The sequence below is a fragment of the Argiope bruennichi genome, chromosome 1, assembly GCF_947563725.1.
Source record: "Argiope bruennichi chromosome 1, qqArgBrue1.1, whole genome shotgun sequence".
Lineage (NCBI taxonomy): Eukaryota > Metazoa > Arthropoda > Arachnida > Araneae > Araneidae > Argiope > Argiope bruennichi.
The window spans coordinates 59,902,100-59,928,248 of NC_079151.1; the positions used below are offsets into that span (position 1 = coordinate 59,902,100).

The 26,149-nt window shown below is 28.9% G+C and overlaps 1 protein-coding gene across 2 annotated transcripts in view; it reads right to left on the reverse strand.

Annotated features, from left to right (window-relative positions):
* LOC129978693 (cGMP-inhibited 3',5'-cyclic phosphodiesterase 3A-like) overlaps positions 1-26,149 on the reverse strand; it is a 679,937-nt gene that overhangs the window by 32,316 nt on the left and 621,472 nt on the right. For both annotated transcript variants that reach the window (XM_056090656.1, XM_056090657.1), the window contains exons 9-11: positions 20,268-20,443; positions 7,739-7,942; positions 6,719-6,880 (exon numbers count right to left, since the gene is read on the reverse strand). In XM_056090656.1, coding sequence (XP_055946631.1) covers positions 6,719-6,880; positions 7,739-7,942; positions 20,268-20,443 — 542 coding nt within the window. The remainder of the gene's footprint in view (positions 1-6,718; positions 6,881-7,738; positions 7,943-20,267; positions 20,444-26,149) is intronic.

Here is a 26,149-nt window from a genome sequence, read left to right on the forward strand (position 1 = left end):
TAACCGAAATATTTGAAAAATAGATTTTTAGAGTAAAAATGGTTAATAAAGTACAAATGTAATTATTTTAAGTTTACATTAAATTTGTTTTAAAATAAAGTTTACATGAAGTTAAAGTCTACTTTCAACATTTAGGTTGTAAAAAAATAAAAATACATTCTTAAACAGCGGGGCTAATAGCTTTCCAGTGAAACATGTTTTCCCAGTTAATTCAATGTTTACATCTACGTTCTTCATTTTGTTTGTAGAAAAATAAAAATGCATTCTTAAACAGCGGGGCTAACAGTTTTTCCCAGTGAATTCAATGTTTACATCTACGTTCTTTATTTTGTTTGTAGAAAAATAAAAATACATTCATAAACAGCGGGGCTAATAGCTTTCTAGTGAAATGTTTTTTCCCAAGAATTCAATGCTTACATGTTACGTTTTTCATTTTAATTTTGTAAAAACAAAAATGCGTTCATAATTAGTGACGCGAATAGTTTTTCAATGAAGAATTCATTTATGAAATTTTTGTAGGCTTAAACAATTTTGAAGCTATACCGAACCAAGGGAGAAAAAAAAAAAAAAAAAAAAAAAAAAAAAAACACGCTTAAACATTAAACAATTTTTCCAAAGCGTATTTTGAAAATATTCCCTTGAGAAAATAAATATAATAAACATCTTCGAAATTCGCTCATCAATATATCATTTTGATTCAAATTCATTTCCAATGTTAAAGCAGCGACAATGTGCTTCCCTCAAATTTCTCGAGTACATAGATAACTAGTACTATCGTTTCGGTGGTTCTTTTATGTGGGTTGCCGTTGTTTGATTGATGTTACAAACAAAATATTTATTTTGTTTTTCATTTTCATGTAACATTGATTATATTATGTCTAATAGTTTTGTGAATATAACTTTTTAAAAATTTGATCATTCATTCATCTCTCGGTATCGTTTTAAATTTTAAATATAAAATTATTTGCGATAAATTAATAACAAAAATATTTTTGTTAATGATTTTCTTTTTAAGTCAAATATATAAAATGACATTCAAATGAAAAAAATAAGAGAATTCTAAAAATATTTTCTATAATTTTAAATGAACATCATTTCCGGAATCAAAAACAAAAATTCTTTTTAATGATCCTTTTAAGTCAAATATTTTAAATGCTTTTTTCCAGATTTTAGGTGATGTTACTTTGAGCTTTTAAAGTTACAAATCACCAGCTTAGTTAATTGGATGAAAGAAAAGTATTCCGTGAAAAAGGAAAAGATTCTAGAACCCAGAGGCAACATAGAAAACTTTATTGACAATCGTATAGAATTTCTGATGAAAGAACTTGCACATTTGTATAATGATCTCCTTTTACCATTTATTTATCTTTTGCACTTCCATTTTCTTCGGCTGTTATCTTTCTTTTTTTTAAATTCCTTTTTTTAAGAACAGATTGCGGGAAAATGTTGAGTAAAGAGACTTTTCCTAAGAATTCCGGGTTTATTTTTCATATAAGAAGCAATTTATTTTACTCCTCGTACAAAAACTAGATGGGGTCACGCAAAGTTTGTGACAAAAGCTATTCACAGGAACGACATCCGTTATGTATAGGGGCTTTTGAATGAATACGTTGGCGCATGAATAAAAAGTACAGGGCTGCGAAGCTAAGGGTGTTATTAGCTAAATAGAAATTCCAGAGAAAATTTTGTATTTTCAGCCCTAAATTATTGAAGATAAAAGGTGCAAAATAATTCATATTGAGTTACAAAATTTTGTTTTTGTAAGCAAATATTTCAATTTTTATTTTCTTTTGAGGTTTAGGATTGTTTTTCAACAAGAACCGATCATTACCTTTTTTTTCGGAATTCGTAATATATTTAAATTCAGCAGCATTATTAACGGATGTGCTACTAATAGCATATGGCGAGGATAGTTATTTTTTCTTCAAGAAAATGATATTTATTAAATTCAATATTTTAAGTCAAAAGGTACGGAATGTACAACAAATATACTTATGGAATGTAGAGCAAATCATGTATCAATATAAAAAAAACTTTATTAATTTAACAAGTTCAATTGCATGATTTTTTTTTTTTTTTTTTGTCGTGTGACTATTTTAAGTCAAATTTTGCGCATCAGCTTCTGAGGGTAAAGAACCCTGAGCACCCGAGGGCAGAAGTCTGACTTCTAGCTCAAGTGAAGATAGCAGACACACACACACTCGCTTGCACAACCCCTTTTTACAGGGGGGGGGCTCAATCACGCACCTCACAGAGAGAACACACAAGGAAGAGAACAACCATGCCCGAATCAGGACTCGAACCCGGAACGCCTAGATCACGGGGAAGACGCGCTACCCCTAGGCCAGGACGTCGGCATTGCATGATTTCAATCTGTATTTTGAATAATCAAATTAGATAATAGGCGTGAATCACAGGTGAGTCATGCGAATGATTAAATAAAATTTGATTGAAAAATATACTGTTTTGAGACATTTGTCCTATCACAATACTTTTTCTAAGAAATGACTAAATTATTGCTTTCACATTTACTGATATGTCTTCTAACATGTTCAGTGCCATTATTTACACATGGAAATTAGATAATCTAATTAGATTATAGGTGTGAATCACAGGCGAGTTAAGAAGCCATCAATGAGTTATAACAGAATTCGTACTGAAAAACATACTATTAAAAGAATTCGTATTTTCACAATGCTTGTATAAAATATGACTAACATTATTGCTTTCATAATTACTGTATTCTGTTCTTGGAAATGCAAAGGAAGATATTTGCATCACCCCTTAATAAATAACAGATGATTAAATGCTTCAGTCTGCTAATGATTTTGTAATTTAGAAACATTTAATATAAATCATAATTTTTGGCAGGTTATATATTGGAAAAAATGATAACAGAAATTGAATAATAATCTTTCGATTATATCTATAAATCTCCTCTACTACAGGGTACATTGTGGGATTGAAAGAATATTCTGAGTCATTTTTTTCCAATCGTTGAAAGATCAAATTTGTGGAGTTATTTGTTATTATAAAGTTACCTTGCATTAGTGATACAACACATATATCAATTCCTATGTAAAAGAAAAGAATATATTATTACAATGTCTTTAATTCCCTTTCTCCCAGTAAAGAAAAACTAAATGTATACCATTTAAAAATATGAATTTAATAATTTTGAAATGATGCAATACTTTTTTAAGCATTTGAAGAAGAAACAAATATATATATATATATATATATATATATATATATATATATATATATACTCTTATTACTCTTTGTCAGAATGCTCACAAACTACAACAAAACTATAAAAGAATATTTTATATTACTGAAGTAAAAGCTAATAATTGTGACAAATTAAAAAAGGTATGGACAGATTAAAAGATATAAGATTAAGTAAATACGATGCTACATGACCATTGGTGGTCAAACGTATGAACATATACAAGATTTTCCGACAGAACATTCCTGTTTATTGAGTAGTTACTATAAACGTAATTATTACATAATTTGAAGAAAGCAATGTTATTTTACATAATAAAATAGCATTTCATAATTACATGATAAAAGTTCTGTATATGTGATTTTTTAAAGAATATAAACACAAAATTTTTCAGAAGATTTCGAATAATCTTTAAGTACTAAACAGTATATTAAAGAATACATGGCCATATGACCTATACAGAAGAAAAGAAGCCTATACTGTTAGCATAACACACATTGAAAACTTTTCTTAAGACGTTAAAATGAACATTCAATTAAATTTAGAAGAGATCTTAAATGTTTGTAAATTATGAAATGTTAATTGTTCAAAGAAATAAAACTAGGAAAATTTATAATGTTTGGACAGCATATGTTAATTGCGAAAACTCTCAGAATATTTTCTGATTCTGTGTTTGTAATAAATTTAGAAATTTATTGAAGTTAATAATTCATTGAAATAATCAATTCTTATCTCAAAGGATTATCTATGTGCTTCTTTCATAATGCACATTCGACCTAATTAAGAATTGTAAAAAGTTAAAATTCCTTATTTCTTCATTTTTAAATGCGACTCTTTATTTATGCATCTTTTTTGAACTATAAGTCTCTTATCTTTCTTTTTATGCTGAATTCAAGTATTGAATTTAAAGTTATTTATTAAAATTCATTTTGTTTTGACATTCCATAAGCAAAAACTCTCGCCCTTTTCTAAAACGCATTTTTTCAAAGTGAACGATTTATTTATTTAGATATATTTTATTTATTTTACATCGGTAGCAATTCAATGAACCAGAAGAAAACTAAACTCGTCATTCGAAATTTCTATCCAGTAAAGATTTTCTACTTTTTTTTTTTTTTTTACTTCTAACGATTTTTTTAAAAGGAAAAATAAACATACACATTATATATTAATGTCTAGGAAGAAAGAAAGTCGGAGTCAAGTGAAAATTTATATGGCAGCCAAAGCTAAGCTTATAATATTGACTACATATGTTGAAAGTATTCGTAGAATCAATGAGAAATCACATAATGTGCTAAATAAGCACATTCGTTTTAATTTGTTATAAAAACACTGGCACAGATTATTCTATCAATTTGTTTAAAAAACTTTTTAAGAAATCGCGCCCCATACACCAAATTACACAGGAAATATCTTCTTGCGCATTAAAAATATTCTAAATAATTTCACCCAATGTATAATATATACAAGATCTATATAAAAAGTATCCGACCTTGAATTTTCCCATGCAAGGTAATGATGCTAGAGTGCCGTCCACAGTGCACAGCGGAAGGAGATATCTTAACTCGAGTGTTTGAATTTTTTACGCGTTCGAGATTATCGTCCCAACATGATGCCGCAGTGTTTATTGCTGCCATACGTTTTCGTAGGATTTTTTAATTTCCATCACGATAACGGAACGAATTGAGCCAAGATACTGAATCAAGCTCTGCACAAAGCTTGAAGATTCTGAAAGTAAAATACTTTCTACGATTTAGTAGACATTTGGAGACGATGCAAAAGAAGTAACACAAATTAAGGAGTGGTTTAATCTATTTAACAATGATTACATTAATGCACAGTGACAGCTTTTTGCGACATCACAAACCGCTCTGAATGCAGCTGCTACTGTAAGAATGGAAAATCTACTAAAAAAATATGATCTAATAGTGATAAAAGGGACAACAAATTCTCCGCCGATTCCGTTTCAGCCCATTCATCGCATCCAATCCAGAATTTCTTTGCGAAACATGGATTTCCAGTTTGTCGCTAACCTTCCTACTCTTCAGATATGGCTCTTAACAATCTTTTGGTTATTTCTAAAGTTGAAGACAACATTTAAAGGATCTCGTTTTGACAGTAGAGAAGAGATAATACAGAACAGTCGAAATGAATACCAATCCAAAAGAAGCCTTCCAGAAGTACTTTCGACAATGGAAGAGGTAATGTGTGGAGATAGGGGACTATGTTGAAGGGAATTAGGGTCCCGATCCTTTCACGTAATTTTTTTGGCCATTGTCCAGATACTTGTTATACCAATCCTCATTGACACATTTTTTTTTATTCTAGAGTTTTGCATGCCAGACAGTAAACGTTTTACTGAAAATTTATATTAGAATATTTGTAAAAAAGAAGATTTCGGACTTTTAGCAATTTAACAACGTTCATCAATGATTTTTAATTTTGTACTCATAACAACTTTCCAAAAGTAGAGTATAAAATTTCAAAGGTTTTAAAGAAGTAAATTGCAAAACAATAAGAAATCTAATGAAACTGTGAAAAAGAAAATGGATTTTGTAAATATGATATAAAAATTAATATTTAATATTGTGATAATTAATTGAGAGACCTAAATTATGGATAACAGATTTAGAATAACACACATGCTTATCTAAAAGGAAAACTTATTGTTAAAATGATAAAGGAGACATAATGGACTTGATGGTTAATACCCTTTTCTCACGACATATCTTCTAAAGTTTCAAATGAAGTTAAAACACAGAATTAGGTATCAAAGCAACAATAACAACAAGAAACAAGTGAAGACCTATATTATACAGAAGAATAGGGAGATTAAAGTTCTAATAGTTTCTTCCATAGAGTATAATTAACACTTTGAGTGCAACACGCATGTAAATACCGTCAGGACTGAAATACAGAGATACATCCGTATTATTTATCTACATAAGAAGAACTAGATAGAAGATATGTTAACTCATTTGATCAGAGATTATTTTAGAAACTAGCTTATTTCTAATATAAATGAATTAAAATTAAAAAATCCACATTCCCCCTAAACGTTATTGTTAATTCGATTTAGGGGAAACATCAATTTTGAAGATTTCATGAAATATTAAATCATTTAAATTTTTTTCTTTCTGTTTGCATAAAACGATTTAAAACAAAATTAGAACTTTTGAAAATTTGAACTGAGCTCAACAGTACTAGAAAGACTTTAATCAAACAAACAAATGATTGATCAATTTTCAATTAATGATTATTGTTGCTAGACTTTTTATTCCAGTTCAATTATAATAAATAAATAACCGATTTTTTGACAAAGTTTTAAAATCGAATTATTTTAACAATATTATACAGAAACCGAAATTAATTATTAAAATCAGTTTGATTTTTACTCAGTAAGTTTAATAATAAAGACTTCAAGTTTGACATAAAATAAAAGGAAATTCTAACTTTTTAATGCGAACTGGTAATAGAATAAATACTAACTTGTTCATAGAATTCTTCAGCTATCCTGCGCGTCCACTGAACATGAATATCATGCCTCTTGCATGGTCCATTGATATCTGCCAGTTTGATGCACATCTCCATCACAAGCAACCTGTCTGCTTCAGACATCCAGTCAATACCTGGAGCATCATCATCATTGGCCTGAGAACATAAAATAAGTCAATAAAAGAAGTATTGCGTTTGAATAGTATATGAAACATTACAAAAGAGAAAAAAACTGATTGTTTATTTTGCAATATTAGCTATTCTACCATAACAGACATATGCTATCTGATCAAAAGCGTACAGACACTTTTCTGATTCACTTCGTTTCCCGAATTTTTCTAGAAAGGCTGAAAGAATTGCCTTTGAACTTCAGTTATGTAAAGAATATTCTTAAATTAAAGCTTTCAATTAGGAATATTTTACTAAATATGAATAATAGGAACAGGAGACTGCAAAAAATTGGATTTTTAATTTTTCAACCGTTTATTTACAGAAAACATATTTATTTCGTTTTTAAAATATTTTCTCAGCTGGTAACATACTAAACCTATCTCTATTATTTTAGAAATTAATTAATTGGCCTCGATAAGACTGCGCATCCAGTATATATTATAGCTTGAATAGCAAAACTCTTAGCATGACAGGGCAAAAGTAGTACTCATTAACGAATTTCTTGACTTGAAGACAGCATAGTACTGTAGTGAATGCCTATCATAAATCATATATCAATACGAATCTGTAAACTACAGGCTCCGTCGAAGCTGTGTGTGACGTAACTGGCACGCTGCTCATCATCCGGGTATTGACACGCGCGACGCTATTAAAAAACTATTCTCTCCTTTTTCATCAGAACGCTTGTGCACTCGCCTCGGTGAAGCTTGTAGTCAAAATCAGATGCTTAATTTCTTAAGTTTATAAGTAAATAAAATTATTTTTCTAACATGTCGCAATAATTGGAGACAACCATAAATACACGCAACCCTCATTACGTCTGTACTAAGAATCCCTATGTACCTTTGCATTAAACTCGGCCACAATTTCAAAGTGCCTCTTCAAGTCTGTTGCTAGGATGCATTCAATAACCAGGAATCGGAACCTTTTAAATTCTGCAGTGTCCAGGTGGCACAGGAAGTTGAACTCTGGTCTAGACAGGAATAAATTCCAAGCTGAAGCGGCATGGTGATTCTCTAGCACAGAGCGATCATTGTATAAAATGGCCTGCATGAAGAAAAAGAGACCATCAAAATTAGTTAGATAAAATAAAGTAATAAATAAAGAAAAATAATAACAGATGCATCTTTATAATAACAGATGCAAACGAAGAAAATTAACATGCAAAGTTAATATTATGTTTTCCTCCGTTTAAATGATTTTCTTTTATGTTATTGATATGTTGATTTTATTAATAATTCATCATATCATTAGCAAATCTCATACAGATTTCACAAGTATTTTAATAGTTTCAGAATTTGAATATCAATAAATAGTTTTTAGAAATTTAATGTGGGTTTCGTAATCAGATAAGTGATCTGATAGTGAATTCGAGAAAAAGTGATTCTAAGATTCGATAATAATAAAAGTAATATAACATTAAAATTGCTAAAAAAATTGAAGATAATAAAGATAAAATAGTTTTTGTAAGCTGCTTTTGTAAATGAACTAAATTATAAAAAGAGATTAATTTAACAAAAACCTGAACATTAAGTTAAAATTTCTAAAACCATAAGTGTCTGGAAACAACGTTTTTCAACACAATGGATATTACATGAAAGTAAATTCCAAGTCATTCCTTAAAAATTAAAATATAATATAAATGCAATATGAATTCCAATTTACTTGCAGTATTTATAACAATGGTTCATGCTTTTTTATTTGACCGTTTTGATAAAAGAATTATTTTACACTTTTGAGTACACATATAAAAATGCATTTAATCTTAAAAAACTTTCAGATAATTTTAAACGGGAGATTTATCGAAGAGGAGAAATTAACTCTTTAATAACAAATTTTGAAATTAGTGAGATATTCCAAATCAATTATTCTATATCCAACAGACTAACCTAATGTTTGACAAAATTAATTTTCACTTATCTTTTTTTTCTAAATTTTATTATAGATATTATTTTTTCCTTTTCTAAATCGTATAATAGACATAACTTTCTTTTTTTAATTCCTAAATCGTATGAAAACTTCAATATTTTTTGTAGATGATTTTGCAAAATGTTGAATGATATTGTAAATATTGTGTAAGTATTAATTTGATTTTATTATTGCTTTCTGTTTATCAACATGTACTATGTCTATTTCTTTACTACAAATTTATATTTGTTGTGCATATTATTTATGTTTCTATGGTTATATACTTTATTATTTATTATCTCTCACCCAAGATAGCAATAATGGTACGTCTCATGCATAAATATATCATACTTTATATCTTTACGGTAAGTTTTGTCAGTGTGAGAAATTAAAAAAAATTGATATTTTTATTATTATTTTTTATTAAAATAAATTTAAAATCAGGTTAACAGCAGGCATAAGCAAGCAAAGGATGATCGATGAATGATCTTCATATAAAGATATTACATTTTTTTTTTGTAGAAAAATAGTAAAGAATACTTATTTCTTTGAATTGTTTTTTCATTTGTATTCCCATTTGACAAATTTCCGAAATACTTTTTTAACTGTAAAGTATAAATCTCTTCATTATTTTCTGTAAGTCAATGCCATTCTATTTTCCGTAAGATAATAAAAAATCAGTTGAAGGATTTTAAATTCGGGATATTCTCTCCAAAACTTTCTCGTGCACTCTTTAACACGTTGCCGTAAATGATGGTTATAGCTGTCCTTTGAGAAGGGAAGAAAAAAAAAATCTATGATGAGCAAATGACATTTACTGTTGTCGTGATTTTTCATGGAAAAATTGCGACAAAATGTGATAATTTTCTTTTCCGAGCATACGACTGACTCTCAATTTCATATGACAGCATAAACAGTTGGAAAAAATGTATTTCTGAACAAGATTGTCAAATTAAATGTGTGCGGCAACGTGTTAATAAAGGCGTTATCGCTTTTCATGTAAAAAATATTGAATTTTGGAAAAAAGTCTATAAGCCATCATATAAGCTTTGAGCGGACTCGATATTTCAGTACATAGAAGAAAATCGAGAGTTCATTCTAAAAGCCATTTTTTGTGCAAATAAAATCAAATTTTGACATATAATTGTAATTGCAAGATCGCATGTCAGATTTCATTTATCAAAATAGTTGAGATTCTCAGTTATGGAATTTACAGAGATTTTATTTATCAAAATAGTCGAGATTCTCAGTTATGGAATTTACAGAGATTTCATCTATCAAAATAGTTGAGATTCTCAGTCATGGAATTTACAGAATGAAAATACAGAGAATACAGAAATGAGAATACACAGACCAATAGAGATAAATTCTTTGACGGATTTGATTCAAAATTTAAGAAAGATCATTTTCAGATGTTAAAATCATTTTATTTATCCATGTTATTGTGTTTCTGAGTGCTGCATTTGCATGCGTGCGGAAATACAGATGGACCTATGCTAAATCTTTGTGCCAATTTTATTTATCTAGCTGATTAATGTTTGTGATTATCATGTCTATCTGAATTTCGGCAGACAGACAGACGTACTTTCATTCAAAGTTCGATAGAAATTTATAAATTTGGTGTTTAGGACCACATGTAAAATTTCATTTTTCCAGCTGAAAGCGTTTTTAAGTTATCGTATCCACAGACAGATAGACATAATTCCAAAATTGTGTTTTTCAGACTTAGAGAGGTATAAAAACATGGAAATTCGTCATAATCTCGAATTTGAATTTTTTTGTCGATAACAATACTGTCTTTGTATATTTCGTGCACGAAAAAAAAATAATAAATAAAATGAAGGAAAAGACATGTATCACACGTCGTTGAATTAAAATTACTTCGGAGGAAACAAACGAATTAACGTACCGAGAAAACACAAATTACAAACGAAGCATAAAAATAACACACATTAGATTTTCACTCCTCACTGAAACCCAGCATTCCAGAAAAAGAAAGGTTAAAAAAAAAGTCCCAAATCCTATAATACCCAACTGTCCGATCCTATTCACTTTTTTCGTTTGCTCTTCCGAATTCCGGAAAAAGTCTTGTATCTACGTGGCACAAAGATCTTTCTGGAAAGAGGAAATACTGTATCCGAGATACAGCATCTGAAGTGAAAAGCATTGAAAGGTAGAACGGAGTTCAAAGTAGGTTTCTATTTACGTTTTCCATACAGCCAGTTACACCGTGGGAATCCCATAAAAGAAGACTCGGTATTATAGGCACTGTCTTCCGCTATATTTCCCGTTTTTCCTCCTTTATATTCGCGATGAGATAAAAACAACCCATTTGTTGATGCTTTTGCAGGTTGTTGTTCACTGTTTTCCTCTGTGTAAGCATAAAACCTTAGTGGCATAAAATGTTAAAAATTCTTTTTATAACAACGTATCGGATTGTAATGTTTTTCGTTCATGAAGAGAAATTCGCTTGTATTTCATATTAAAGAGAGTTTTTAGAAAAAATGCAATGGAAAATGTATTTCTACGATTTGGTTACTGTAAAATTAAAAAAAAAAAAGAAAATCACAAAATGTCATGTAATATCGCTTCAAAAACCTTTTAATACAAAAAAACAAACAAAAACATTTTGGAATAAAAATAATAAATCAACGCATTATTTGCATTGTGAATAATTCGTCATAATTTCATTTCGATTAGATTAAATTCTTTAATGTAATAGATTTAAAAATTTATTGAATGTTATATTTTATATATTTCAAAAGAAAAAATATCTTTTGACGTTTATATGAATTGATTTATCTGAAAACGTGTTAGATAACAAATACCTTTGAAAAAAAAATCCATTTCATTGGAGAGTTCTTTGAGAAAAAAACTGACATATTTTACTTTTACGTGTCACTATTTGAAGTCCTATATTTATTCTTTTCAAATAAAAAAAGCGGTAGTTTTACTTCAAGGCTTTCACTATTCACAAGCTTCTTAGATTATAAAAATTGTAAATGAATAATTGCGTTTCTAATTTATATTTTTCTTCATATAAGGAAAAATATAAATTAAAAAGGCAATTATTAAATTCCAATTTTTAAATACAAGATGTTCTATTAACAGATCAATAAATACCAAATGTTGCTAATAGGCAACAAGAAAAAGAGAAATTACTGTGGAATATGGTGTTGGAACGCACACAGGTTTCAAAGTCAAACGGGAACGTCTGTTACAATAATAATAACAGCAAAAAAGATTTGTTTGATTAAATATTATAAGACTCGATATCATTTCACAATCCACAACGACGTAACAGGAATTTCTGAATGCACTGAAAGATGCCAGGTATATATTTGACGTCTGCAACAGCGACAACAATCCGTGCAATAAGATTGCTCCTCTATGTGTCCATAGGCGTCGTATAAACAAGTGATAAAAAATGAGCCCACAGAAAAAAGTCACATGGACTGAAAATTCGATGAACATTGAAGCCAAGCAATGGGACCAACCCACTTTTTTGGGGGATGTAACACCGATGTGATATGATTTCCCACCTTGTGAGAAAAATGTGCAGGAGCACACCATGCATAAATTACACGCTTCGCTGCACTGCAGTCAGCACAACTTGCAAAATTTCAGAGAGGATGTACTTCATTCAGGCGTTTGAGGAGTAAATACGGTATCAAGAAATAATCATTGAGGATTCCTGCGCGAGCGATAGCATTAAACCTCTGTTAAGATTTCTACATGCCTTGGCATGAAGAATATTCGTCGTTCACCAGTGTGCATTATGAGAATTGATAATGCCTTTTGGGCTCAGAACCTGCATATGACTTTCTTCTTCTCTACATGCTTTGTGACATCACATTTAATTCCAATTTTTATTGTCTTGATGCTTACTAAAAACTTTTACACACAAACACATACCCAAATGAATATATATATATATATATATATATATATATATATATATATATATATATATATATATATATATATAACATTATTTTGGTTGAAGCAGAATGCAGGTTCGAAGCAGGAAAGAGACTTTGTATTTTTAATTTCGTTTTATTCTCTCCTGGGAGACACGCATGATTTATTTACAAGAAGACGCAGCGCGGCACAAAAGCAGAAGTAAGAAAGAGGGCGAAACAAATGATCACTAGTCTTATATAACATGGGATTTCCGTAAAGGCGGCAATTGAATACACTTTTTGAATTTTGACCCTTGGCAAGGGCACCGAAGGGATCACCTTCATTTGATACTTAGATTTGATTGCGCAGTAATTTTCACAAGCTTCATACGTGAAATGCTATCAGGAAATAAGAGAATATTTTACTATGGCTAAATTAAGATAAAATTTTGGAAATTAATTTGGTTTAAATTAAGAGTTTAAAATATCATTTATATATATATTCATTTGAGTAGATCTGGGTTCACTCTTTAAATCATTTTTTAAATTTATTGGTACAATTGACGTTGAAATTAAACTTTTATTATAAAGCAGATTGCCAGGATTTCTTTTTACAGTATCTTTATTTGTTCGCTCAATTTTTGATTAATATCATGTATTCCTCAGAAGAAATTTCTTAGATATTCTTTAAATTTTCGCAACATGAAGCCTTTATAATGTTATCCACTAAAAGTAATTCATGTGCGTTACACGTATTTTTAACCACAATTCAAAGGCCTTTTTACCATATTGTGTAAACTTATATTGACAGAATTTTGCATAAATAAAACAATTATGAATAGTATTTTTTGGTTTTGTGAGTCTTGCACATTATTACTGCAGTGAATTTTGCAAATTCTTATAGAAAAAAAAATTAATTCCAGATTTGAGACCAGAATTGTAATTTAAATAATGTTGCCCAGAAAAAACATATTCTGTAGAATTAAAATGTTCGTAAATAATAGTAATAATAAACAAATTAATGGATGCATTTTAAAATTGAGATGCACTCAAATGATTAAAAATATCTCCAAATGAATGAAAAAAAAAGAAACAATTCATTAAAAAGTAACAATATATTATTAACTCAAAATAAGTAGCTTTTTGTATTGCAACACAATTTCACTTACGCCGAAAGCAGCTTTAATTTACTTTTTATTTTGCTAGAATACATTTACCTTTTTTAAATAGTCGTTTGCGTTTTGATCCTTTTTTTTAGAGTTGAGGCGTAAAAATAATAATAATAATTCGAGCACGTGACACAAAAAAAAGAACTATTTTTACAATATAAAACAATGCCAATTTTAAAAAATTCAAAAATGGCTTTATGTTACATCTGATTGCTTTTGAGTCACTTTGAAGTTTAGCAATGTTTCCATATATTTTTTCCTTCCAAAAGTTACCAATGAATTTTACTTTCTTTTACAGCATAAGAAAGAAATAATAAATCTATTATGATAATTTCGGAGGGACATCTCGGAAATCGAGAAACTTCGGTTTAAATAGTAATTCTACTCGGTAAATGTATTCAATTCGTTCAAATTTGCTATTTAATTAAAATATATTGAAACGTTTCGAATTATTTGATTTAGGTACATTCCAATTAAATAGCAGTAACAAATATTTAAGTTATTTATTGTATCCCACTACAGCATGGTTATAAGCCACAACTACATATATATTACAACTAGATCCTTTTAAAATAATGGCTGTAACACAAGCATATAATAGAGAGAAGGCAGCCACAGTTGGGTTCAGATTATCAAATGGCTATAGAATTGCGTTGTAAGCATCGATTGCCTGCTTAAACTATTGACTATTTCCATCAACGAAATCATAGCCTAGGAGAAATCAGACATCCTACGCACCTGGACTAAATACACGACTTAAACCTACGTATAAATGTCAAAGTACACGGTCTATTCAAATAAATGGCTATGTAGTAGTCTATGAAGCAATTTCAAACGGCCGTTATAAATGAGGAGAATATAACAGTCTGCAAAATATGCGAAAGCATCAAATTGCTGGTCATGATTTCAGATAAACATTACTTTGCAACAAATGGAAACAGATTATGTTTTGTTTTGTTGACTTTGTTATGTATATAAGAAGAAGCAAAAGCATTTCGAGTAAAAGTTATGCTAAGTAATAAAAGTATTTTATTACTATGTTGTAAAATAGGTTTTTCCTTTCCCTAAACTTCTTCCAATTAAAAAAAAAACAGTTCAGCTAAATGAGTCGCCTTCAGTGACTAATAGTTCTTTAATCATAGTAATAGTTTTAATTTAATTATGTATTATCACGGCAAAATAAAATACATTTTAACAATTTAACACTGAACATTCTCATTGATTAGAAATATTTGTGAACTGGCGTAACCAGTTTAGTTGCTGAAGCTTAGAACTTCACCAAAGTTTCATACAACGATATCTTACGATATTTTAGAATGCAGACCGCCAATGATGACGTATTTAATAGGAGATCTGATATGAAATAAAAAAAATTGAAATTGGCGCAGTGGTTGTGACTGCGAAATACCTGGGTTTCTACCTTATAAAGATGGTATAGTGTCCTTGAAATTTCAGTCAAAAATGAAGGGTATTGGGGAGAGGTGACCAATGATGATATGTATCTGGGGGTCATGAATGTTTGTATGAAATAAAAAAAGTTGAAGAAATCAAATCAGTACTAAAGTAAATATAATAATATATTTTAGTATTTAATTAAAAATAGCATAGAGATCATTAATCTTCAGTTAAAGTAATAGATTGACGATATTTAATCTTGCTGCCTGACTATAGTTACATAGCATTGTCCCTAAAAATGACTCCACTTTTTACAACTTTGTAAAATAATTTACTTATTTTAAGGCCGTCCCCTAATTTTTAATAGAATACTGAGATTACAAAAACGGTCCAAACTAGGAGTGACAATTCAAATATGGCAATATTTTCCATCCACACTCTAATTAATAATTTAGTTAATGTTTTTTTTATTGGATTCAAAAATCAAACGCAGAAAAATGCTTTGTGTAATATCAAGCACTCGACTGAATGCTTGATATTACTAAGAAGATTATTTAATTACAAAGAAGATTTATTAATAGTGTATACAGTACAAGTTGTTTACTTTTTTCTTTTAATACCTGATTCATCGTTATCAAGCACACTTTACCTTTTACAAAGTTTTTTTTTCGTTTCTTTCGAGATTTTAATCTCACTAATAACTTCATTTTTTTGCCATGTAGCTACAGCTTGTTATCCATTTTTTTCCCTCTTCTTCTTTTAAGCACTAATTTTAAACATGAGAAAGTATTTTTAGAATTCCGAAAGAAGGAGAGATTGAATAGAATTCACTAAACGGTCGGATTTAGTAGGAGAGTAGCTATCTTGACAAAAAGTGAAAGTTTAGCTTAATTAAATCATTTAAAAAAAGGAGAAAGAGAAACTTAATTTGTAAGCAGATAAAATAAACATGTTATTTTATTCGATGTGTTATTTTGTTAACAACTAGCAGAACGATAGACAGTGTTTATAACCCTTGCAATGTTGTCATTTTTCATTTAAAGAGTAGTAATTTGTTAAATATGTTACTTTCTCACTAATAAGCAAAATGATAAGCTATTTTTCGTTCAATTTGCGCATTGTTGTTGTTGTTTTATTTAAAATATTATAATTTAATTAAAATGCTATACATTTAGTTTTTTATGTTTCTTGAGGCTGTTATCATGATACAAAAATTAATTTTCTAGAAACCAAATTTAATTTATCTATATATTTAAAATAATTTAGAAACTAAAGAGCCAGTCCATCAGTTCATTTCAGTCCTTCAGCCTGAAGCGAATCCGTCAAATCAAAGGGATTGTTTGGTTGGCTAGAAGAAAAGTCCAGAAAGCAGTTATGACTAGTGTACCTCATAAATTGGTAGTGGAACAAGTCAAAGGAAAAAACTCAGTAATGGCTCATTAAAGACAACAAAAAAATATCTGCTCAAAAGGGACAGACTAATGCTACGTAGTTTTGTAACATAAGTGAGGAAACAGAGAAAGAATAAAATGATACAGCGTATAAAAGGGCAGCTTTGTGTTCGGACATTATATGCGGATATGGATTTGAGAATCAGAAAACATTTTTGTTTCAGTTATGTTAGAAAAACTAAGGAAACTATTCCAATTAGAGAAACTATTATCCTTAATCAGACGGATACCAAAAATTTTTTAATGCCGTTTTTCTTTTAACATATTTCTTAAAAAGTAAATTACATGTTTTAAAGATAAATAAACTGCAAAGAGTTCTACTGCTTTTAAAATTAAAATTGCTTTTTTATCAATGTACTTTAAAAAAAAATTGTTTAGATGATCCAAGTACTGTCATCTACCTCTAGATTGATAATACAGAAAATGTGAATTGCATGTTCAAGAATTTATACTTAACATAGAGATATCATGAATTTATACAACAATATCTGAATGACAATTGCAGTAACATATTTATTTGCCATTGCTTTTAAATTTGCTTTTCCTTTTGCTATTTGAAATTCAGTAAATGTTTTCCTGTATCTTTCGAGAATTATGAAGAAATTTAAGCAAGAAAACAATTTCAAAATCTAACCGGAATGTAAAATCTATAGCTGCAAAGAAAGAGAAAACAGTGGGTTGTTTGACTCTTCTCAACATATTCCTTACTATAAGTGTCTATAGATGATCGAAGAAAGTTTCTCACTTCTTTCTAATTCAGCTAGTTTCAAGCATAAACTTTGCATATATAAATGGTAATTCATTATTTTAGGATTACTAATTATATTTTATTAGATAGTCTTCTCCGATGACTAGTTGTATCTTAATGATTACAGAAGAGAAGACGCTGTTCCATAGATATTACTTAAGTAAGAAACCATTTCAGTATTGGTTGTGCCTTATAATAACGACAGTCTATGGGTTATGCACTAGGAGATATTTAACATTTCTGTTTTGTCCTGTGGTTGATTTAAATTTTTCTATTTTGGATGTATAAAAATAGAAATTAAATCTGAAACTCTACTATTTGGTTTTATGAATTAATGACTTTTTAATGTCACTCTAGTTTACAATAGTACAACTTTCAAATGTGATCATCTGGTTTTCATTGACGAACCAGAATATCAAAATTCCGCTTCATTTTTCCACAAAAATAACATTATAGTCCTCTTTCTTCACCTGTTAATTCATCGAATGAGAATTTTTCTGTTTGCTAGTATAACTAAAGAATGTAATTAAAATGAGTTTTCACAATCAATTTTTCAATTATGTCATTTTTAAAAATTTATAAAATAGTTTTTACCTATAAATAATATTTAATACGTAGTATTGCATATAAAAAATATCACAGGGATAAAATATTTGGTGAAGCAGTTAAAATGAAAATGGTTTGAATTTTTAAATGACATTGTAATCTATTGTTAGAAATTTGCGAAAATATTTTAAAAAACTACCAAAGTCAAGGGGAAAATTTTTACAACTATTAAATTAGTAATTTTAAAAATTGTAATTCGACGTTTTCGGAAGTTATGGTATTAAAATCTCAACACACCCAGACACAAACAAACAAACTTTATTATCAGTAGAAAAGATATGAGAAAAAAATGCTGTTAACTTTTCAAAGTACAAAAATTAATAAAATTCAATAATTAAAATTTTTTTTGTCTTTTTAGATTTTCAACTACACCAATACTTTTTTAAATTAAAATTTCTCTTAAGTCTATTGGCATAGCTTTGATTAGCATAAAAGTAGTGATTTAACCTTACTTAAAACTAAATTTAAATCAATCGCGCTCAAACGAAGACAAAAACCGTTTTCTCCAGTTAATATTCTAATTTTAATTACAAGCAGACAATCAAAGGATTTTATAAATTTTATTTTATATAAAAGTTTTTTTTTATGTTTAAAATATTATTTATGAAAGAATTTTAATATCAAGCCTGGTTTATCAAGTAGTATTATTATAGAACTAAAAATCTATAATGTCTAAATTTAAAAACTATTACTATCAACTGGTTTATTTCAGATTACAACTATAATTATAATTAAAAAGTATATTTATACTTTACAGCTGTATTCATTAAATTTACATTTAATGGGCCATATGAAATTTGAGCAAAATCATCAGGCAGAACTAGATATATTTAAGTTATATCAACAAACATAATGCATTTTCGTAAATTATGTTATTTTCAGAAACTTCACTAAAAGCTTTTCAAATAATAAAAATTAGTTTCTAAGAAAGCAGACTGAATCATATGCTTCTACATTTCTTCTATAACCAAATATTTTTTCCTCTCAGAATTAATGATGAAATATTTGAGCTTTACTATTACAAAATATTTTACTATTTCCGACCTAATGACGAAATAAATTCATATTTGAACTTAGATGGCAATATTATATTTATTTATGTAAGAAAAAATATTTAAAGAACTTTTTGATTATTTTGAGGAAACTACAATAAAACATATATGTGTTATGAAGGCAGTAGATATCCAATAACACAATGCCATCCGATGCATTGTTTCTTTGTACATAAATATGGTCTGTTTTTTTTCTTGAATGTTTACAGTTCACTGACAATATTCTTGTGTTGCGTCAGATATTAAATTTATTTAAAAATTGTGAATGATAATCATTCTTGCTACTTTTTTCGGTAAATCTATATCTACGGAAATTAGGTTTAAAATTATTTTAGGAGTTCGGTTTCTATAAACTTCTGTTATGATAATTTCATAAAAATGACTAGTGTAAGACAGAAGATATAGATTGACTATTGGTTTTCAAATTCTTGAAGTGTACGCAAATAGAGATCAAATAAATATCGTGTCAAATAAATATCATTACGAAGCAAATTTTTTGCTTCGTAATGCTTCTTTGCGCAGTAAGGAAGAAATTTTTACAATAATTTCATTGGATGTTGAATAAATGAGAAGTGAATGACCTCTAGCCCTTGCGACATCCTTAACGATAGAAATGTTCTCTAAAATACAAGAATTCTAACGATATCAAGGGCCAAAATTCATAGACATTACTAAAACTTTCTATAGCTTGTCACGGAGAATATAAAAAATGTGAGATTTAAAACGAGTCAGTCGAATGCATACTCCCTTTGCATTGCTGTTCGCGGTAGAGCTCAAAAATTGCATTATTGCTGTTGTTTTATAAAGATTTACAGTATACTTGTATGTAGTAGATTTCTGCAAATGCTATGACTGTGTATAGTTTGAATATGTTTTTGTTCTCGTGTTTTTAAAGAAAGAATCGTTGTCCATTATAGAGCTAGATGAAGTCTTAAAGTAAAAACCACCGGATGATTTTTTTGTAACAATATTATCAAATCTTCAAAATTTCCTTAATAATTAAATTGTTTTGTATTTAATAAAATTTTTAGAGAAAAACATTAGACTTGTGAGAAATATTTAAACATAAATAGGAAAGAAATTATGATATAGATTACATATACAGAATATTTCAAAGCACAAAAAGGGGAAATATGCTTACTTGCGGTGCGTATGTAGCAACAAGGAAAGCGTTTGTACGTCCTGGATGATCGTAATCATGCATTGCAGTGGCAGCGTACAGAGCCATCAGCTCCAAAGCAGGGTAGTTAGCACCCATCACTCCATAGCTCACTTCTGCAGCAAAACTCGGCCTATGCATCGACGCGCTAGCTGATTCTGTAAGAAATAAAAGAATTGCACAAATGGTTCAACTTATAAGAAATGTTATAGATCCAGCAAACAGCATTTATTAAAGTGTGTGATAATGATGGATCATGTTGAGGGGGGGGCATATTTTTCATTTATAGGAGAAAAAAAACTAATATAAAAAGACTAGTGAACTTACCTTGTCATATAGAGCACCAATTTCTATGGATTTTGTAACTTTTTTTTTTCTAGATTGCTATTGAAGCCACACGTCGGGAAGGAAACATGATTCGGAAAAATCATTAAGATGGATTGCGAGCTGTCACTCAATGTCCTATTCTTCGATCCAAGCGCCATCTGGTGAACGAACAACGTGGTTCGATCAATCGCCAGATGGCGCATTTGTTACAATTGAAATGACTTTTAATATCCGTTAGGACAAACAAACAAGAAAACCAAATTTATAATAGCATTCTAACAAAATGCTATTATTTTAGTGAAAACTATTTTCTTTTGTATATTTCTCCGAGTGAAAACTATTTTCTTTTGTATATTTCTCCGAGAAATGTTCTTTAATAAAAATACCACTATAAGTGCATTAATAGAAGAAACAAAATTAAAAAATTCTGTAGAAAGAAGAAATATACAACTACGCCTTAGCAAATTTAAAGCATTACGGGAAATTATATATATATATATATATATATAAATGCCCATTCATACTAGCTTGAACATCCAAAGCAAATAATATTTGTTAAAGCCATCATATACTTATAATTAGAAAATTATGAAATAATTATCATGCAAGATTTAAAAGAATTACTAACCTAAATTCAGAATGCCTCAGATTTTTTTAAATAAATATTTTCATGCAAAATAATTTTTTAGGAAGAGTAGCCGTTTTGCTTATTTCTACTCATTAGATTTTAATGCTAACTATAATCTTGATTATATCAGACAGGGAATGGGGATACGGACTTGCTTAAAAACTGTTGATTAAATAGAATGCAAAATAAAATAACTTTTGTTTATTAATTCTGAAAACTCCAAAAGTCCGTTCAACGAAAACGCTCAAGACGCCTGGTTATCACTGCGAAATCTTTTTCCATTTACTTACGTGTGATTGATTGAATACCTGTGGCGTGCATCTTGTTCGTTAGCATGCTCAGCAAAATGATTTGAGGGAAAAGAGGTTTTTCTGAGAACTCTCAAAAGTTGTCCCAACATACATTTGCTTAATAAGCCATCTAATAAGTTAATCCTCCATTTATTTTGCACAACCACTTACTAAGTAGTCTAATTGCTATGCCATTACTCTATCCACTTGTTATTTCCGGGATGTTAAGAACCTCAAATTCAAGCACTCCGTGAGCATTTTACACAAGCGCATTCATTACAAACCTTTTTTATATTATTTAGTAGGCGAATTTTTTTTGTTTGAAAATTTCATTAGGATATAGGGTTTATATTTATGCGTCTTTAGTGTGTGAATATGAATGAATTCTAGAGAATCTCTCGCTAATTTAAAACATAAAGAAGAATTATGTATATTTTTAGAAATACTGAAATATGTTTAGAAAAAAGGTATTTAAGGTGTTCTAGTGTTTCACCATAACTAAAATTTCAAGCAGGAAAAAACATTTATCAAAGAATCCCTGAAACGTTACAAAAACATTCAAAACATAAGAAATCTGAAAGGCGTTCTCCTAAAAGCATTAATAATGTTCAAAATGTTTAAATACTATTAAGTTACCCGTTTTAATAAAATTATTTAAATAGAAAGGAAAATGAGCAGCATTATTTTTAAGCTTATTAAATTTGTTATTCTTAATAAAATAAGAAAAAGTCGCATAGAATACTAAATTTGTTTAACGAAAAAAAATTGACAGTGTTTGTTTCGCATTAAATAAGGAATAAAGTTGTTAATAAAAAATGATAATTTGAGGAACTCTGCCTCCATTTCATAAAGATATGCCTTTAAACCTTTTGATTAAAATTTAAAAGAAAATGTCTGGGAAATAAATTATAATTCCTTTGCATTAAGAGAGCAATAAATTAAGTACTCTTTAGATATAAGATTTCTAGGTAATAAAGGTTCTTCAACTATGTAATTGAATATACAGAAATTTTAAAAGAAGGAGTTAACACTCTTAATGCTATCATTACTTCCAATAATAATTTTTAAAGACTCCGATGTATTAGTTTTAAAATTCATAAAACCTCTAAAAAGAAATAAAAGCTTCTTGATACATGCTGTCTAGAAGTGATTGTGCGTATAAAATATAATGAAATAAAAAAAGCTGTTCCATTTGGATACTGAACATATTTTATAATTTATAAATGAACTAACCAATAGCGAAAGACGCAGTTTTATCCACAAGAAAAGAACATGCCACCTTAATATTTAATAAATACTAAATAATGAACAAAAGAAATACAACGAATTTTCAAAGCTTAAGATCACCGGGGCTTGTTTTGTTATTTTATCTCATCGGATACAATGCAATAGTCTGTTAATATATCAAAATTTCGTTACTGAATTATTAAGCATAAATGCATAATTGACAATACACTAATTAAAGACCGAGGCAAGTATCTAAATTGATCAACCCTAGCATTCAAACAATGTATTAAAGAAAATAAGCTACTAAATTTGTTAAGCCATATAATGAATAAATATTGCTTAAATTTGAGGTTTAAACATACATAAATAAAACAATTTCAATAAATAACGAGAATATAAAAATATTATAATTGAATTCAGAGAAGTATTACCGTTTTAATTTTTCAGTATTAAAATTATTTTGTTTGAAGGAAATGCTGATTTCAATTATTTTCCAAAAGAGTAGATTTATTTAATTATAAAAGAATGAATTATATTCCCATTCTTTTATTTTTCCTACACCTACTTAAGAACTTTTAGCGATTCTAATTTCTATCTGAAAGTGGAACAAGTAAGAACATAAAGATAATCAAAATTTAGTATCAATGAATTAATATAAATTTACAGCTAACGAGGATATACATAGACATATCTTCAAAACTCCTAAGTCTCTTCTTTAGCGTAAGAACAAAGACAGTTATAGCTATAAAAGTGGTGTTTAGGTATAATAAAGTGGCTGTGGAATATTTGTTGAGACCGCTTACACAACTCAGAAAGAAAATTTATTCTTAGCTCGAAAATTGTAAATGATAGAAAAGAATCAATTACAAGGTTATGAAGCTGTATCAGTTTAATACAAAAAAAATGTCGCGTAAACGTTAAAGCTAAAAAGAAAACTCACGAAATGTGCATTTGTTAGTCACAGTTTCCAAAAATGTGATGTAACGATAGTGAGACAAAGCCATCCTTAATTATTATTAGATCCTGCAACTGCTTTCCATCAATAACAATACATACCATAATTGAATTGAAGCAAGAGAAAGATTTTTACACCAAATCTCTTCAAATATGGAAATATATTCTGAAACAAGTGCGTGGTTTTCTTATGCTCTTTCTTTAGCACTGATTCTCATATCTTTTGACATGGCTCTTTATGACAAGCTCCCATTTTTATGAAAAAAACTGTCGTCATTCTGAAGTTAAGAAAGCGGAGAGAGTAATTCTCAGGATAGTGTTGCATTTTATTTTACTGTTTCAATGAACTTAAAATTGTCGTTGTTACTTATGGCACTTGCCATGGACAAGTCCGATGTTCGAAGACAGCCAATTTAAGCCTAAGGGGGAGCACTTCTTGTTTTTATTGTAGAGGAAACTAGGGTCAAGAATACGGTTTAACTACACACACGTCACAACCCTTTTTAAGGGGCGGACTTCATTCTCGCATTTCATGCACACATCCATAGATCGTAATTTAGGCCTGAATCAGAGAACGATCACCCCTGATCCAGTACCACTAGTGGTATTACTCTCGACAGGGAGGACTTTGTGACCACGACAGATTTATACGCGCGTCAGCTACCAAGCACGCGGCCGGCGGGGTTCGAATTCGCAACCTAAGGGACGCGAATCCAACGCTCTACCAATCAGGCTATCCCGGCCTTACTTAAAATTAATAAAATGTGAAAGATTTTGTACTTTAATTCGATATTATTGTTAGTATGTTGGAATCGCATTCTACAGGCACTAGCTAATAAAAGACTAAAGGCAGACAGCTAGTATCTGGATAGTAGGGGTATTGACTACTAACTCCAACAGACTTCAAAATGGATGATTGCATCAATGTACATTTACTATAATTTATCTTTTCTTTAAGATGACAAGATGTCATTATGATGACGTAATATTAAGTATTTTATAAAGTCTCTGTCCCCCTTATCGAATTAAAATAATTATTTGAGAAAACAATTCTTTGTTTTCCTAAAATTGGGAAAGAATAAGGTAAATTAGACAAACGACCAGTTATAATTAGAAACATCTTTGATGTGAAGCTTATCATTTAGAATCTTCAATGAACGGAAAATTCTAAGTGTCACTTCTTCCCCTTTAATAAATTATTTTCTTGCTTTCATTATACACTATCAAAGAAGCAAAGATTAAAACTCCTACTGAAAAATTTCAGTCACTAGTAATAATTCACGGTGAGGAGTTTAATAACTAAGATGAGATTCAAAGATAATACAAAGGAAAAATGATTAATATTGTTTTTGTTTTAGATTATATTTAATATCATTAGCTCGGAATATATATATAAAAAAAGCAACTAAAATTTTACTAATTGCGAAACAGAAATAATTAACATATCGTTGTTGGTAAGAATATATTACATGTTCAGTGTGATAGCTACATGCTTATTCAGTAATTTATTCGTTATTGGTAAACAGCCTAAGGGCTTGAAATTTTTTTCAATTAAACCGTGGATAAGATTTCATAATGTGCTCTATATTTAATTCACTTATTTTTTATGTTTACATAAAATATCTTTAGCTAACACAATGGAATGGAAAATTGTTAACAATTGTAATGTTTATTAGATAATAAAAGACAATTATTTCATTTTAAAGTCGGACCTCGAATTTCAACAGCAACATTAGATTATCCTGATTGTATTTTTTTGCAAATTATCGTTTGCCATAAATTAACATACTTTTTTTTTATAAAAAAGGAATACATTTTGCTTAAGAAATGGTTTTATTTTCAAACTAATCACTGAGTTATTTAAACATGCTAATGTTTAGAATTTTGCGGTTTTAGTCAGAGTCAATCAATAAATAGAATATTTGTCTTCTCGTTCCTTTTCATTTCTACTTTATTATCTGTATTCAATTATAAGCATCGGCAATTACACTTGGCATCATTTTAATTTATCGCCTGACATAAATTTGGATAATTAAACTTTATTCGATTTAATTTTATTGTGTACTATAATTAAAACGAGCAAACTTTGAAAAATAATGTTAAAAAATACAGACGAATTTATAGGACAGCATTAAGGATATCAATGAAATTTAAACGACTTTTTAGATGAATTATATAACATGAGGATTCATTAATATCAGTAGACAAGTTTTTACTTTCCCATATATTTACAAAACTCATTTCACTTACAATGCTGTTAAATTTTGGAGCAAAATATTTCTAATCATTATCGTCAATGGCAGAAATTATCATCTTTTACTCTCCTCTGCTATACAAGCATATTATTTGACCTTTTTGATATATGCAGTAAAAAAAGTACAGGTAAAGAAAACCCATATTTTACAGAATAAAATTTTCTGCATTATGCCGAATGCATC